Source organism: Callorhinus ursinus, unplaced genomic scaffold (assembly GCF_003265705.2).
Source record: "Callorhinus ursinus isolate GAN/ISIS: 27379988/994484 unplaced genomic scaffold, GSC_fseal_2.0 scaffold19, whole genome shotgun sequence".
Taxonomy (NCBI): Eukaryota; Metazoa; Chordata; class Mammalia; order Carnivora; family Otariidae; genus Callorhinus; species Callorhinus ursinus.
In genome coordinates this window covers 383,425-399,476 of record NW_027397081.1, presented here as the reverse complement: position 1 = coordinate 399,476, position 16,052 = coordinate 383,425, and the positions used below count along the sequence as shown (strand labels likewise).

The following is a 16,052-nucleotide window of genomic DNA, read 5'->3' as shown; positions in this document are numbered from 1 at the left end:
CATTTATCCAAGGAAATAAAAACTTATATTCACACAAAAACCTATACATGAATATTTATAGCAGCTTTATTCACAGTAACCCAAACTGGAAATTAGCCAGATGCCCTTCAATGAAGGAGTGGTTAAACACACTTTGGTGCATCCATATCATGGAAAACACTCAGCAATAAAGCAGTATGAATTAGGGATGCACATGACAACCTGGATGAATTCTAGAGTATCGTGCTAAGTGAAAAAAGCCAATTTCAAAAGGTTACATACAGTATGACAGCATTTATGTAACACCCTAGAAATGAAAAACCTGTAGAAATGAGGACAGATTAGTGATTTCCAGCGGTAGGAGTGGGAGGGAAGTGGGTGTCACTATAAAAGGGCAACGTGAGGAATCTTTGTGATGATGCAAATGTTCTGTATCTTGACTGTAAAGATGTCATTATTCTGGTTGTGAGACTGAACTATAATTTTTCAAGATGCTATCATTGGGGGAAACTGAGTAAAGGGTACTATGGGATCTCTATTATTTTTTTTTAAAACTGCTTGTGAATCTATAATTATCGTAAAATACTTAAATTTAAAAAAGAGAAATTTCAGCTAACAGTGAAGAGAAAATCTTTAATAGATAAATGCACCAAGCTTACCTGTCAGGCTACTATTATGAACTAAATAAAGCTTAACAGCTCAAGGGCAAAACAGCAAGAAAACAGAGTAGAATATTTGATGCTTATGATAATTATCCTAGGGCATAAAGGAAAACTCAAACAATATGTATTATAATCTGGATAAAGGATCACAGAAATATGCACTGTAACTTAGAAAGATTTAGTTAAAAATATTAAAGTTTGCTGAATTGTGCAAGACTGTTGAATCATAGATCTGTACCTCTGAAACAAATAATACATCATATGTTAAAAAAAAAAAAGAAGAAAATAGCACGAGGGGAAGAATGAAGCGGGGGGAAATCGGAGGGGGAGATGAACCATGAGAGACGATGGACTCTGAAAAACAAACTGAGGGTTCTAGAGGGGAGGGCGGTGGGGGGATGGATTATCCTGGTGATGGGTATTAAAGAGGGCACGTTCTGCATGGAGCCCCGGGTGTTATACGTAAACAGTGAATCATGGAACACTACATCAAAAACTAATGATGTAATGTATGGTGATTAACATAACATAATAATAAAAAAATATTAAAGTTTGTGTAACTCGTAAGTATTCCCTTTCTGACCACGCTCTTCATGTACCACCCACCCCTGACCTTAGACTCCTACAGACCCTACCCACTCAGTCACAGCCCTGTCTGTGTGCTCATGCTCTGCCCAGGTTAGTAAAATAACGGTCTACTTGTTCTCTCTGCCTCCAGCTGCTTCTATCTCATCTTCTAACCCTTTGCTGTAACGAGCTAAAATGTAAATCTGATTATGACACTCTCGGATTTTCCTCCTTCAACAGCATCTCCAAATACTAAGGGTAGGGTTTAATTTCTTTAGATTGGCATGTAAGTTATGTTATGAAATGTCTCCAGCCAACTTACAGCTTCATCTTCTGACACTCTTCCACATTTTCCTGTGTAAATGACATAAAATTTTTGTCTTATATTTCACGACATTAAACTTTTCCACATAATGTCCTCTTTGTGTTAAACACTCTTACCCCTCAGGACTCTGGATAACTCCTGGTCATCTAGTAAGACTTTATTCCCCCCGGACTTCTTCTCTGTCCTGCAGCGTGTGAGTGGGCTCCCATTGAACGTCACAGGTGACTGTCACAGTATTTGGTGCACAGCACTGTCATCCTCTATTACTTCACAAGCAATAATTTCAGGGAAGGAATCATGCATTTTATTTTTTATTCTTTAGTATATGAAATCTTTAAGTCTCCCAGCAAATATTAGCTTAGTGAGTAAATGGCTGTCCTCTAGAACATTTTTAAATGGTCAAAGATTACTTGTAAATATCCTAAATTCCTTTAATTTTCTATTAATATATTATGCATAAAATACCCCTGGATATTTACACATACTGACATATGACCTTATTTGAATCTATGTATATTTTTTAGCTTACAGTATATACTACATGACAAACATGATAAAAATGACATTGCTTAAAGTATAATTCCTTCTTATTTATTCTAAGGGTACACACATTTCTTGCTTAATGGGAAACTTCAAACTGCATCATTTTCACAAATAGATAATGCAGATACCCCATTATTTCATAGGTAATTTCCTTCTGCCTTTAGGGTATTTTTTTTAAAAGATTTTATTTATTTGACAGAGAGAGACACAGTGAGAGAGGGAACACAAGCAGGGGGAGCGGGAGAGGGAGAAGCAGGCTTCCCGCGGAGCAGGGAGCCCGATGTGGGGCTCGACCCCAGGACCCCGGGACCATGACCTGAGCCGAAGGCAGACGCTTCACGACTGAGCCACCTGGGTGCCCCATGCCTTTAGGGTATTTAAGGAATCTTTTTTATTATAGATTTTAGTGAGTCTTCCAAAGTGCTTGCTCCTCATTTATTACCTGGTAGTCTTTCTTCTATTTGGGCAATTTTCTGCATTCTGTCCTTTTCTCCTTATTCTGCTGGTTCGTTACACAGGAATTTTGTCTGATCATCTGAACTTTTAAGTCTCTATGCTTACATTAGTATTTTACAACTATCTGAAGGTTGAGTTGGGTTCAAGATAACAACCTCGCAAGATCCTGAAGCACCTCCTCCCATGGACACAAATTCACAACTACATATGGAATAACGGAATGAATGGAGCCTCCACAACAAAGGGTAAAAGGACAACACCAATAAGGGAAAGAGGCAGAAACACAAATTTGCTAGGGACAACGACACCCCAGTTGCTGTTGGTCACAATCAGAAGGGATATAAAGGTATGCAGTGTTTCCCTGAGGAGTAACAGCTTCCATCTTCATACCAGGTGCCGCAAACCTTACATCCTGCACAGGAGAGGTGAGCCCCAAAACACTGGGCTCTGAAGATCAACCGGGATTATGTTCAGGAAAACTTTAAAACTGTAGGGAACAGAAAACTCACTCTTAGAGGGCTTTTGCAAAGACTCAACACCAATCTGAACCACGCACAGACAACAGGTAAGAGTGACCCATTTACGAACCTTTAAGTGTCTGCCAAAGGGGTGGGAAACAGTAGGCACTCTCCCCCGGGACTGGGACAATGGCACAAGCCATTTTTGCTGTCTCAGCTGACCTTACTAACTCCAGCACTGGGGAGCAGCCTTTTGGAATTCTCCCTCTAACCTGCTGCTAGCAGCAGTGGGCGTGTCCCCCAAGAGCCGTGCCCACAATGTGTGCATGGTGAGCAATGGGTTTCACAGCTGGGGTCAGAGGCCATCCCTGCTGACACACGTCGGCAGTCACAGCTGCTTCCTGGAGCCAGACTGAGCTCCCGCCCTGCCCACGAGTGTGCATAGCGACAGCCTCACCACAGTAAGAGTGCACACAGCCCACACAGGAGATAGTTCCTGAGTGCCTTGCTCTGGAGACCAGGGGAGACTGTGCTTTTTGGCCTCGTAGGACATCTCTTACATGAGGCCACCCCTCAAGACTGGGAGAGGTCGCTGCCTTAACCTAAATATATAGAAACAAACAGAGCATTAGGAAAAATGAGGAGAAAGACAAATGTGTTCCAAAAGAAAGAACAAGATAATAGCTCAGAAAAAACTAAATGAAATGGTGATAAGCAAATCTACCTGATAAAGAGTTTAAAGTAATGGTTATAAAGATGTTCACCAAACTTGGGAGAAGAATGGATGAACATCAAGTAGCAAATAGAGGTTGTAACTGAACTGAAAACCATACCAGAGGGGCTCAACAGCAGCCTGAATGAAGCAGAACAAATCAGTGAGCCAGAAGACAAAGCAGTGGAACTCACACAGACTGAGTGGCAAACATAAACATGGATTAAGAACAGTGAAGACGGGGCGCCTGGGGGGGCTCAGTCGTTAGGCGTCTGCCTTCGGCTCGGGTCATGGTCCCGGGGTCCTGGGATCGAGCCCCACGTTGGGCCCTCTGCTCCGCGGGAAGCCTGCTTCTCCCTCTCCCACTTCCCCTGCTTGTGTTCCCTCTCTCGCTGGGTCTCTCTCTGTCAAATAAATAAATACAATCTTAAAAAAAAAAAAAAAAGAACAGTGAAGACACCATAAGGGACCTTTGGGACAAGAGCACGCATAACGACATTCATATTATAGAGAGCCTAGAAGACGACAACATCCAAAAAGAGCCCGAAAAATTATCTGAGAAATAATGGCTGAAAAATTCCTCAACCTGGGGAAGGAATCAGACACCCAGGCCCAGGAAGCCCAGAGAGTTCCAAATCAGATGAACACAAAGAAATCCATACAAGAAATATTATAATTAAAATGGTAAAAGTTAAGGATAAAGAGAGAATCTAAAGGCAGCGAGGGAAAAACAATTTGTTATTACAAGGGAAACCCCATAAACTCTCAGCAGGTCTTTCAGCAGAAACATTATAGGCCAGAAGGGAGTGCCATGACATAAACTGAAGGTGCTAAAAAACAAAACAAAACAAAAACAACAACAAAAAAACCACCTTTCACTTGAGAATTCTCTACACAACAAAGTTATCACTCAGACTTGAAGGACAGATTTAGAGTAAAAGGAGTTCATCACTACTAAACCAGCCCTATAAGAAATGTTAGAGAGATTTCTTTAAGCGGAAAAGAAACGGCACTAATAGGAAAACAAAGAAAAGTAAAAACCTCACTGGAAAAGGCAAATATATAACAAAGGTAGTAGATCAATCACTTATAAAGCCAGCATGAAGGTTAAAAGACAAAAGTAGTAAAATTAATTAAAAGTACAATAATTAGTTAAGGGAAACAAGATAAAAAGATGTAAAATGTGTCATCAAAAATATAAAACATGGGGGGGTTACAAAAAGGTAAAGCTTTGGAATGTATTTAAAATTGTTATCAACTTAAAACAGACTGCTATTTACATAGGATATTTTATGTGACTCCCACAGTTGTCACAAGGAAAAAATTTATAGTAAATACAAAAAAAAAAAATAAGAGAAGACTCTAAACATGACACTACAGAAAGCCAAACCACAAAAGATGAGAAAAGAGAAGAAAGGAACAAAGAGGAACAACAGAAATAGCCATAAAACAATTAACAAAATGGCAATAAGTGTACACTTATCAATAATTATTTTAAATGTAAATGGCCTAAATTCACCAATCAAAAGATAGAGTAATTGAATAAAAAAAAAAAAAACCAAGACCTATCTACATGCTGCCTATGAGAGACTGGCTTCAGAAATAAGCACACATGGACTGAAAAGTAAAGGGATGGAAAAAGACATTCCATGCAAATGAAAATGAAAAGAAAACTGGAGTAACTATACTCATTATGAGACAAAATAGACTTTAAAACAAAGATTGTAACTTGAGGCATAGGTCGTTGCATAATGATAAAGGTGTTAATCCAGCAAGAAAATATAACATTTATAACTATATATGTACCCAACATAGAAGTACCAAAATATATAAAGCAAATATTAACAGAGCTAAAGAGAGAAATTGAAAACAATACACTAATAGTAGGAAACTTCAATACCCAAGTTTCATTAATGCATAGATCATTCAGACAAAAAAATCAATAAGGAAACATCAGTCTTCAAAAACACATTTGATGACATGGACTTAATATATACAGAACATTCCATCCAAAAGCAGCAGAACACACATTCTTCTCAAGGGCACAGAAAACATTCTCTAGAACAGATCACATGTTGGACACAAAACAAGTCTCAATAAAGTCAATAAGATTAAAAGCATATCAAGCATCTTTTCCAACCATAATTGTATAAAACTAGAAGTTAATTACAAGAAGACAAATGGGAAAGCTATAAATATGTGGAGATTAAACAGCATGTTACTGAGCAACTACTGGGTAATAGAAGAAATCAAAGAAGAAATTTAAAAAAAAAGAGCCCAAGAGAGAAATGAAAACAGAAATATGACATACCAAAAATCTATATACAGTAAAAGCTATTCTTTTTTTTTAAGATTTTATTTATTTATTTGAGAGAAAGAATGAGAGAGAGAGAGCACATGAGAGGGGGGAGGGTCAGAGGGAGAAGCAGACTTCCTGCCAAGCAGGGAGCCTGATGTGGGACTCTATCCCGGGGCCCCAGGATCACGACCTGAGCCGAAGGCAGTCACTTAACCAACTGAGCCACCCAGGCTCCCAGCAAAAGCTATTCTAAGAGGGAAGTTCATAGCAAGACAGGTCGACCTCAAAAAACAAGAAAAATGTCAAACAACCTAACTTTATACCTAAAGGAACTAGAAAAAGAAGAACAAAGTCCCAAACTAGTAGAAGGAGGAAAATAATAAAGTTCACGGCAGAAAGAAATGCATAGAGACTAAAAGGACAAGGGAAAAGATCAATAAAACTAAGAGCTGGTTCTTTGAAAAGATAAACAGAATCAGCAAACTCTTAGCTAGACTAACCAAGAACCGAAGGGAGCAAGGACTCAAATAAATACAATTAGAAATGAAAGAGGAGAAATTGCAAGTGACATTACAGATATATGAAGGATCATACCGGATTATTAGGAGCAATTATGCTTCAACAAATTGGAAAATCTAGAAGATATGGATACATTCCTAGGAACATACAATCTTCCAAGACTGAATCATAAAGAAATAGAAAATTAGAACAGACCAATGATTGGTAAGGAGAATGAATCAGTAATCAAAAATCTCCCCCCAAAAGTCCAGGACCAGATGGCTTCACTGGCATATTCTACCAAATATTCAAAGAAGATTTATTACATATACTTCTCAAACTCTTCCAAAAAAATTGAAGAGGAAGGAAAGCCCAAACAATTCTACAAGGCCAGCATTGCCCTGATACCAAAACCAGACAAGGATATCACAAAAAAGGGAAACTACAGGCGAATATCCTTGATGAACATAGATGCAAAAATCATCAACAAATTTTAGCAAACCACATCCAACAACACCTTAAAAGGATCATATACCAGGATCAAATGGGATGTATTCCAGGGATGCAAGTATGGTTCAACATCTGCAAATCAATTAAACTGATTCATTACATTAACAAAATGAAAGATAAAAATTATACGATCATCTCAATAGATGCAGAAAAAGCATTTGACAAAATTCAACATCTATTTATGATAAAAACTCTCAACAAAGTGGGTAGAGAGGGAATGTATCTAAACATAATAATAAAAGCCATATAGGACAATCCCACCACTAACATCATAATGGTGATCCTCTAAGAACAGGAACAAGATACGGATGCTTAATCTTGATGCTCACTCTTGGCACTAGTACTCAACAGAGTACCAGAAGTCCAGGCCATGGCTGTTAGGCAAGGGGAAAAAAGGCATTAGAATCAGAAAGATAGAAACAAAATGTCACTATTGCCAGATGACAGGATACTATATACAGAAAACCCCAAAGAATCCACCAAAAAAACCATTAGAATAAATAAGTTCAGTAAAGTTGCAGGATACAAAATCAATATACAGAAATCCATTGCATTTCTATACACTAATAATGATGCATCAGAAAGATAAATCAAGAAAACAATCCTATTTACAACTGCATCCAAAAGAATAAGAGGATGAAAGCGCTCTATGCTGAAAACTATGACACCGGTGAAAGAAACTGAAGATGCAAATAAATGGAAAGGTATTCTATGCTCACAGATTAGAAAAGTTAAAAAAAAATATAAGTTAATATTGTGAGAATGTCCATACTACATAAAGCAATCTACAGATTCAATGCAATCCCTATCCAAATACCAATGGCATACTTTATAGAACCAGAATCATTCTAAAATTTGTATGGAACCACAAACGATCTCAAATAGTCAAAACAATCTTGAGAAAGATCAGAGCTGGAGGTATCACGCTCCCTGATATCAAACTATACTACAAACCTATAGTAATCAAACAGTATGTTATTGGTATAAAAACAGACATACAGATTAATGGAACCAGATTGAGAACCCAGAAATAAACCTACACATATACAGATAATTAATCTTGGACAAAGAAGCCAAGAACAATGGAGAAAGGACAGTCTCTTCAATTAAAGGATGTTGAGGAAATGGACCAATCTCATGCAAAAGAATGAAATTAGTCTTACACTATACACAGAAATTAACTTAAAATGGATTAAAGACTTGAATGTAAGACCTAAAGCCATACAACTCCTAGAAGAAAACATAGGCAGTAAGTTCCTTGATGTTAGTCACAGCTATTGTTTTTTTGAAAGCTAAGGGAACAAAAGCAAAGGGAACAACAACTAAAAGCAAAAATCAACAAATGGGACTACATGAAACTAAAATGCTTCTGCACAGCAAAGGAAACCATCAACAAAATGAAAAGGCAGCCTGCTCAACTGCACACCATATATCTGAATCTCAAACCACATATTCAATAAGGGGTTAACATCTAAAATATATAAAGAATTCATGCAACTCAAGAACAGGAAAATGAACAACCTGGTTAAAAATGGGCAGAGGATCTGAATAAAAATTTTTCCAAAGAAGACATACAGATGGCCAACAGGCATATGAATAAGATGCTCAACACCATTAATTATTAGAGAAATTCAATCAAAACCCCTATAGGAAATCACCTCACAGTTAAAATGGCTATTATCAAAAAGATAAGAAATCACAGGTATTGGAGAGGATATGGAGAAACGGGAACCTTACCCACTGTTGATGAGATTGTAAATTGGTGCAAATACTATGGAAACCCATATGGAGGTTCCTCAATAAATGAAGAATATAACTACCGTATGACCCAACTATTCCATTTCTGGGTATTTATCTGAATAACATAAAAAGAGTAATTTAAAAAAATATATACATTCTTATGTGCATTGTAGCATTAATTACAATAGTCAAGATATTGAGTGCCTGTTGATAGATGAATGAAGAAGATATACTGATACATTGGAATACTACTCAGCCATAAAATATAATGAAATCTTTCCACTGCTGACAACATGGATGAAACTTAAAAGAGTATTATGCTAAGTGAAATGAACCAGAAGGAGAAAAACAAACGCCACATGACTTCACTCATACCTGAAATCTAAAAAAAAAAAAAAAAAAAACAAAAACAAAATTGAAGAAATAAAATTAAAACAAACTTTAAAAGAACTATCTGAGGTTCCTTTTGCACACTTCTTAAAATCTACTTCAATTTCTTTTCCTTATGAAGTCACACTAAATCAGATCGCCATTTCTAAAGTTTAATAACAAACAACATTTTTTTTTCTCCTGACACAATGTTTAATCATCGGTACTCAACCAGTTATGCTCGTTCAGTAAATAAATGCCTGTTCAGTTATTAACCAAAGATAGTTCCAAAATTGAAAATCAAAAAAAGGTAGGAAACAGTTAATTTCTTTAGGTGTACGTGTATCTTAAGATCATTTGGTCCTTTGGTCTACATAGCAGCATATTGGAGAACTTTGTGAGGATGTGCTCCAGGAAACTAATAACGTTGTAAAACCAAACAAAAGGGACGCTATGGGAGGCAAGAGCAATACAGGGAAGCCCCAGAATGCCAGTTATGCACTAGGCCTCAAGATAGCCAGTACACACTGGGGCAGTATCTACTGAAGGCAGGGGTGAAGGTAGAGCTCCTGGGAGTAAAATAAAGGGGACTCTGTTCAACAGATACTGAGAGAATGGAAATCTTGAGAATGTAATAAAAACATATAAGAAAAATACTGGCAAACAGAAAAGCCAAGCAGTAGTAAATAACCAAAATTAAAATGTGTGTGATTTTGGGGCGCCTGGGTGGCTCAGATGGTAAAGCGTCTGCCTTCGGCTCAGGTCATGATCCCAGGGTCCTGGGATGGAGCCCCGCATCGGGCTCCCTGCTCTGCAGGGAGTCTCCTTCCCCCTTCTCCCTCTCCCCCGGCTCGTGCTCTCTCTCTGTATCTCTGTGTCTCAAATGAATAAATAAAATCTTTAAAAAGAAATGTGTGCCATTTTAAGCAACAGATGGCAATAAATACAGAGAACCTGATGGCTGTGAACATTCTCCTTTGAAAACTATAGGGGACACAGCACTGTTAATGTCAAAACGTAACTCACTAAGAGTGGAAGGACAACGTCTCTGCTTGTAAGAAAAATAGTTTTTTTAAGAAAAACTGTGTGACCATAATGTGAGTAGACAGCATAAACTTAGAGGATGTAAAACATAAATGGATAGATAATGGCAAGGCCAAAAAGGCCATGATGATGGACATGTTTGAATTCAGAATAACTTGGCCCCCATTTAAAAAGTAAAATAATTAGCATTTAAAAAGAAATGTTTATGTGTCTTTACAAAGCACTGTAGGGTAACAGAAAAATAAAACATAAATTATATTGGAAAATGTTCTGCCTCTTAGAATTTTAAACTAAAATTTCTCTTCTTTCTACACCAGAATTCCAGGGATTTGTTTGTTTGTTTGTTTTTTAAAAAGATTTTATTTTTTTGAAAGAGAGAGAGAGCACAAGCAGAGGGAGTGGCGGGCAGGAGGCGTGATGTGAGGCTCCATTCCAAGACCCCAGGATCATGACCTGAGCCAAAGGTAGACACTTAACTGACCGAGCTACCAGGCATCCCAGAATTCTGTTTTTTTAATGAGAAAAGTGTTTGATGAGAGAAGACAGGAAGGCACTTTGTACTATTTTACAAAGTAATTCAGTTATTAGAAAACACACTCTTGACAAATACTAATTATTAATCAACAAAATAAACTAAATAAGGAAGAAGCACTATCGGTCAGACAGTGTGATAAATATTTTCCACATTTTCAACTATTCCTAATATTACCTTTTTGCTCTACATAACAATCCCCTGAAACAGATGTTATTAATTCCAATCATAACTGAGAAACTGAGGCTCAAAGAGATTAAGTTGCTCTAACTCATGGAATGGGGACTTAAACCTAGATCTCTGACTCCAGAGCCCATGATTGATTCAACATATGACTGTGCCTCTTTATTGAACACCTGTCGTGTGCCTTTTATATGCCCCCAGAGACAAGAGGTAGGAGAAAAACAGTAAGACACAAATACAAAACAAAAAACAAGCTTCATTAAGTAACATCAACTACACCAGACAATGAAAGAGTTAATCTAAAGAGAAATATGATGCCAGAAAAAAGTTACAGGTAAACAATTTTGTATTCCCCAAATGGGATCTGCAACACATGCCCAGTGATGTAGTTAACACACTCTAGGGATTTGCTATTGAAATACAGACAAGGTAGCAAAAACATTATTAACAATCTGTATAAAAAACAAAATCTAATCACTCAAAGAAAAGCTTGAAAAATGTTGAGCAGTGACTGGATGGTTCAAACTTTTATTTTATTAGGCTTCCAGCTTAGAAAGCTTTCTTTTTTTCATGGTAGTCACTTATAATATTCCTTGCATCATATTCCACCATATTTATATCCCCCCCACTTTCTGATTGGATGAATGAGCACAGTTATACAGAAGTGAGTAGTAAATTACATCCCATTACACACTAAACACTAATTAGTAACCTCTTAATTTACCGTAAAGGACACAGAAAACAGATGATAGCATATTTTGCAGCCATCCTGTGACACTGTGATAAGAAGTCCTGTGACAAGAAAAAGCTGCTAGGGTCCCGCTCCGTGGAATGAGTACACCACCACCTTTGCGCTTCAGGCAGAAAAACAGTAAGAAAATTTATGAAGGCACACAAATCTTGATCAGTGTTTTACAGATAAAGCAATGTCATGACTCAGGTTCATAGTTCATAAAACGCTACAAAGTAGAGAAACTATTAATTTATAATGACTTTGAATTTCTACACTTTTGAAGAGAATACAATTACTTACTTTTTTCTCCGGTTTGATTCCACAAAATATTTACGTGCTCGATTTCGGCATAATTTTTGTTGCTGCAGTAATATTTGACGCTCTTCTTCTAGATTTTTCTCCAGATGGATTTTCATATCTCTAGTAATAGCACAAAGTTAAGGACAATGGCTTATATCTCCAGTGGATGAATGTCAGTGCCATCTGATAAATATAATCACAGCCTCATACTAAGGATAATGATTCTTTGTGGAACAACCAATAGGTGTAGTCATTAGCGTTAGTATGTGACCAGCAAATATTCTGTGTAAAAAAAAAAATCTGATTTGCTATTAGAACTGAATACATATTTCACTTTCCCTGGGGAAAAAATTGTACTTTTAGACATCATGAGCTCGGATAAGGAGACTGCATATCTTTTCATTCATTATGAACCTCATAAAACCTAATAAAGGCAAATCTGATTGGATTTCTCATTCTATGTTGTTCTCTTAAAGCTCCCTGTCACATTCCCGATAAATTCTAAATCTCCTGACCTAGAGTATATAAAGCATTGTAATCTGGTCTGTTTTTTCAACTTCAGTTCTCAACACTTCCCTGCATGAATCCCACACCCAGACACACAAAGATACTAACAGAACAAGCCATGACACATCCACCATCATCTCTCAGCAAATGGTGGTTCAGGACCACCTCAAGCCGTTCCCCTCCTATTTTCCAGGAGAAAACCCTCACTGAATGACCCGACATCTTCATGAGTACATCGTATGAGTACATGTCTCCTCCACATTTCTGTAACTCCAATGCCTGGCATGATGCTTAAAATAGAATAATGGCTTAATAAAATCTTGCTGAACAATTCCCTTGGAGAAATTTTTCAGTAGATATACAGGACAAAAGATATATACATTTTTTTTGTAGCTTTTAGTGCCTTATAGACAAAAATAGGTTTCTAGAAGGGTTATACAAACTTACGTCATCAGAAATGTATGTATGTAAGTTTCAAAACCTCATAAGCATGGGATAGTACTTTTTTTTTCCTAGAAAGACCATGTGGAAAACCATGTTTTATTATATATGTATTAGCAAAATAGACTACTTTCCATGTATGATTACTAATTTTTATTTTCCTCTTTGGTGAATTGTTAGCTCATAGTCACTGGCCATTCATCTATTGAGAACTTGATTTAAAAAGAATCAATTTCAATAAATTCAATAGTGTGTAGATATTAATCCTCTACTATAGTGTTAAGTATTTTTCCCAGATCATTGTATTTATACAATTTTTCCTTCCACTAAAATTTTATTAGTCATCTTTGAAGTATTTTTCCCTTAAAATTTCTTTCCTTTCAAAAAGTAAAGTTACTATACTTCAATATGAAATTCTATTTTCTATCAGTATTCTTTTACAATTTCATATTTATATTTTATTAGCTTAAGTTAACTGTGGAATGTAGTACCAAGTGTGACTCAAGGTAGAGATAGTGAACTTAGACTATTCTTTTTAGATGTCTGAATATGGAGACAGGAGATACTAGAATCAAGTTAAAAGGGTTCTTATGCTCAAAGGGTTTGATTGTTAGTTTAGTTCGTTTTAAGGATAGCCAAGACCTGAGTGTGTTTATAGGCTGGAGGGAAAGAATGCCATTACAAGTTGAATGTAAATTATAAGATGGGATAATTTATAATCCAGGGGTATGAAGGAGGGGGGGGAAGGCTATGGTAGTAAGTAAATAGACTCATCTTCTACAGTAAAAGTGGTATCCCATCAGTGAGCCTGGAAAAAATGATGGGGTTGGGGGCAGGGGGTGGTGGTTGGTAGTATGTGGGTTTGTGTTATTGTTGAAGAGGGACCTGAGAGCCTTCCTGGTGTCTATTGTCTCATGACGTGGTAAGACAGTCTACTGAGAGCTGAGGGAAATGATAAAGATCTGGCACAGGCATTAAGAGGAACAACAGAGATCCCCGTTGTTGTTCAGGCAAAGCTGGAAACCATTCATCTGTGTGGAGCCAGTCTGTACTGTTTTGTGATTTTTCTCTGATAGCATTTTTATTACTCGGGTGAAGGAGCAGAGAAGAAGGACTCCAGTAGTTATTGGGTGGTTGAGGCAGAGGAACAGGGGTGCAAAGGACCAAGGAGGCCGGTGAGAGAACCTGTGCGGGTAATCAAGAATAGGGTATAAACCAGGTAGAGAAGGGACAGGCAAGGTGGGTGCTAAAATAAAATGAAAGGGGAAAAGAGGAGATATTTATGAGAGAGAAAAGAGGCACAGTGTGAAGGGAACGAGAGATTTCACCTTTTTTTTTTAAAGAAAAGTTTATCCTATTTCTATTCTAGATTGAAATGATAGAAATTTAGGTAATTTTAATTAGATGAACTTTATAGGGTTTTGTTCTTTCATAGCCTTTACAGTCAGGGGATTCCGACTTGAGAAAGAAAACATCTTTAACAGAAAGCTGGATGTTTCTGAGTATCGAATTCACATTCAGAAATTACATGTAGAAATTTTACCAAGGCACTTGCTTATTTTCTGACTAAAGTTCTTTCGTTTGTTCTCCCCCCATTTAGTTATTTGTTCAATAAATTTGAGCTCCTACTCTGTAATGTATCCAATGGAAAACATTACAGACACTAAGAACATTTAAGTATTTCCAAAAGGTACTTAAGTGTTTTTCCAATTAGCAATATAATGATATTCTTGATTTAGTGTCATAGCCCTTACTATGTTCAAGAATTCCTCTATCCCAACTTAAACTTACGTGTATATATATATATAAACTAGCAAAAGATAGATATGTAGATACATTTTACATATATATACACACACATATTAGCAGAAGTTGTTGGATTTCCTTAAAGCCTCTTGGGCATCTACTGGAAATAGTCATTCACAACTTTCTTAATTTCAACCATAGATGCAGTATTTAAGTATGTTTTTAGTAATATATTTTACAGGAAACCATTATTACAATTCTGGAATTAATGTTTGGTTTTGTTCCTTTGAGCTACTACTAATTCTATTTACAAATATTTTCTCTGATGTTTAATCAGTGTTCCTACTACATCAGTTTGAAAAACGAAGTCTACAACCATTTCTTTCATGAAAATGATGGAAAGACACTCTTGTCAGTGAGCCATTGACCCTACTTCCCCATTTTCCGATTTAGAGTAAGTCAGGGTCAGTGTAATAGGCCTCCCGTGTGTGCATGAAAACACAATGTCAAGGGAACAAAACCAAGTCCATAGAGAACGATCCCCTTTGTTTCGGAACCCAGGTCTTGAGAGCGCCGGGGTGAACGGCCGGCGGCAGGAGCCGCACGGCCAGGCGAAGCGGCGCCCACAGCGGCCGCCCTCCCCGTCACGGGGTCTGCACCCCGGAGCTGCACCACCACGGCGCCGGCCGGAGCCCGCACGCAGCGCCTTCGCTCGCTTGCAGGCCCAGCACCGCAGGAGCGGGGGCCCAGCACCGCAGAAGCGGGGACGCAAGTCGCGGCGGCCGAGTGAGCGCCGAGTCCAGCCCCGGCCTCCGCCAGCACCCACGCGACTTGTCCGGTCCCAGCGCCCTCGGAAGGGGCCGCGCGCCCCCACAGGCGGCAAACCGCGCTCTCCTTCTGAACGCCCTAGGGCGCAGCCCTGGCCACGGCGAAGGCGGGCGCCAGCTCGTCCTGGGGACGGCGGTGCCCCTGACGGCGGGACGGCCCCCGTGAACGGACAGCTCCGCGAACGAGCGCGGGCCGTGCCAGCTTAACCGGCTGACTCGCACTCCCGCAGGACAGGGAGACCTTGCGGGGCTGCGCCCTCCCAGCGGCACGGTGAACCGGGTGCACCGAACACAGCGGCGCCCTCCCGGGGGCCACACAGCTGTCCGCGCACAAGGCGGGTCGGTGCTCCGACTTTCCGCAACATCCCGCTGCGAGGCCCGGTGTGGGGGAAGGGACCGCGGCCGGGGTTGCGGGGGACGGGGCTCACCGACCCGGCTGGGAATGGGGTGGGGGACGGGGCTCAAGGACCGGGACGGCGGTGGTGGGCGGGATGGGGCGCAGTGACCCGGACGGCGGGGAGGGGGAGGGGCTCACGGCCCCGGACGGCGGAGGGGGGAGGGGCTCACGGCCCCGTGCAGCGGAGGGGGGAGGGGCTCACAGACCGGACGGCGGAGGGGGGA

General features: G+C 39.1%; 1 protein-coding gene across 3 annotated transcripts in view; it reads right to left on the bottom strand.

The window, feature by feature from the left end:
* The window catches only part of CEP126 (centrosomal protein 126), a 92,067-nt gene that overhangs the window by 75,302 nt on the left and 713 nt on the right, over positions 1–16,052 (bottom strand). For all 3 annotated transcript variants that reach the window (XR_012381454.1, XR_012381455.1, XM_025894062.2), the window contains exon 2: positions 11,911–12,030. Coding sequence is in view for 1 of the 3 variants with exons in the window: in XM_025894062.2 (XP_025749847.2) it covers positions 11,911–12,030 (120 nt within the window). In the remaining 2 variants the exon portion in view is untranslated. The remainder of the gene's footprint in view (positions 1–11,910; positions 12,031–16,052) is intronic.